This window comes from Trichinella spiralis, assembly GCF_000181795.1.
Source record: "Trichinella spiralis strain ISS 195 chromosome Unknown Scfld3688, whole genome shotgun sequence".
Classification (NCBI taxonomy): Eukaryota; Metazoa; Nematoda; class Enoplea; order Trichinellida; family Trichinellidae; genus Trichinella; species Trichinella spiralis.
The window spans coordinates 1-961 of record NW_003530627.1 but is presented as its reverse complement, the minus strand read 5'-3'; the positions used below and the strand labels follow the sequence as shown (position 1 = coordinate 961).

The 961-nt window shown below is 44.5% G+C and overlaps 1 protein-coding gene across 1 annotated transcript; it reads right to left on the bottom strand.

Moving 5' to 3' along the window:
* Positions 1-197: 197 nt before the first annotated feature.
* Tsp_14751 (conserved hypothetical protein) lies at positions 198-858 on the bottom strand (the record flags this gene model as incomplete). The annotated part of the gene is made up of 2 exons (XM_003367779.1): positions 198-571; positions 706-858. Coding segments are annotated over 2 exons (527 nt in total), but the record flags the coding sequence as incomplete, so codon positions are not given.
* Positions 859-961: the final 103 nt, after the last annotated feature.

Sequence of the window (961 nt, the reverse complement as noted above, 5' to 3'; positions counted from 1 at the left end):
GACGCCTTGCTGGATAAAAATTGATCTCAGGTAATGAATGGTATATTGTATCTCTATCACATCTGCAAGATTGCAAAATGTTTTCATTCAGATTTTCTGGTTTCGTGATGTTTGATTGAATTCGAAACGGAAACATGCCGCTCTGTTGCCAGCCGAATGGGATGTAGCTTGTAAATTTGCTGCCGAATTTTTCCACCTCACCGCTTCGATGCTCGACCAAGTGATGGAAAAGAGATGCGTCGAGTTGGACGCCAAATTGGTACTGTTCGCCGTCCAGAGGGCCGCGAATTTCGAAGCGCTGATGGCGCGTCGTTTTCCCGGCCGGGCCCAAACTTTGTTCCAATCAGTTCTGGTGGGTCGTTTCCAGAAGCGCATGTCCATCTACACGGCATCGTTGGACAAAACCCTGACCGATTTGATCGACCAGCTTGTGGCCAAATTCCAACAACTCGGTCCCCCGTCGGCCGAGTACGGTACTTCGGCCGTACCCATACCGACCAGCAGTGATCTGTTCGTCTTTTACAAAAAGTCCATTCAACAGTTGCTTCAGCTCGGCATGAATGCGAACATTCTGGTCGATTTGTCACGTTTGTTCAAAAAATATCTCCACGAATACGCGCAAAGGTGTGGCATTTTCGATCTTCTCATACTAATTCTTCTATATTCTGTTCAGATGATATTGTTGTTGTTGTGCAGATGTTTAACTGGGCTGTTGCCGAAAATTGCCAGCGCTCATACGACCACAACGGCCGGCCTTTTGCAGAGCTTTTTGAAAGAAGGTGACATGCCCAGATTGTCGAACGATGAAATTTATTTGGTCTGTTGTATTTTGATTACGGCGGAATTTTTGTGCCGAAACTAGTCATCAGTTTGCAAGAAAAGTTGAAAGAAAAAGCTGGCGATTTTAGCTTTGCACGAAGCGGTATACAAATACTAATTAATTTACTATTTTAATTATTTT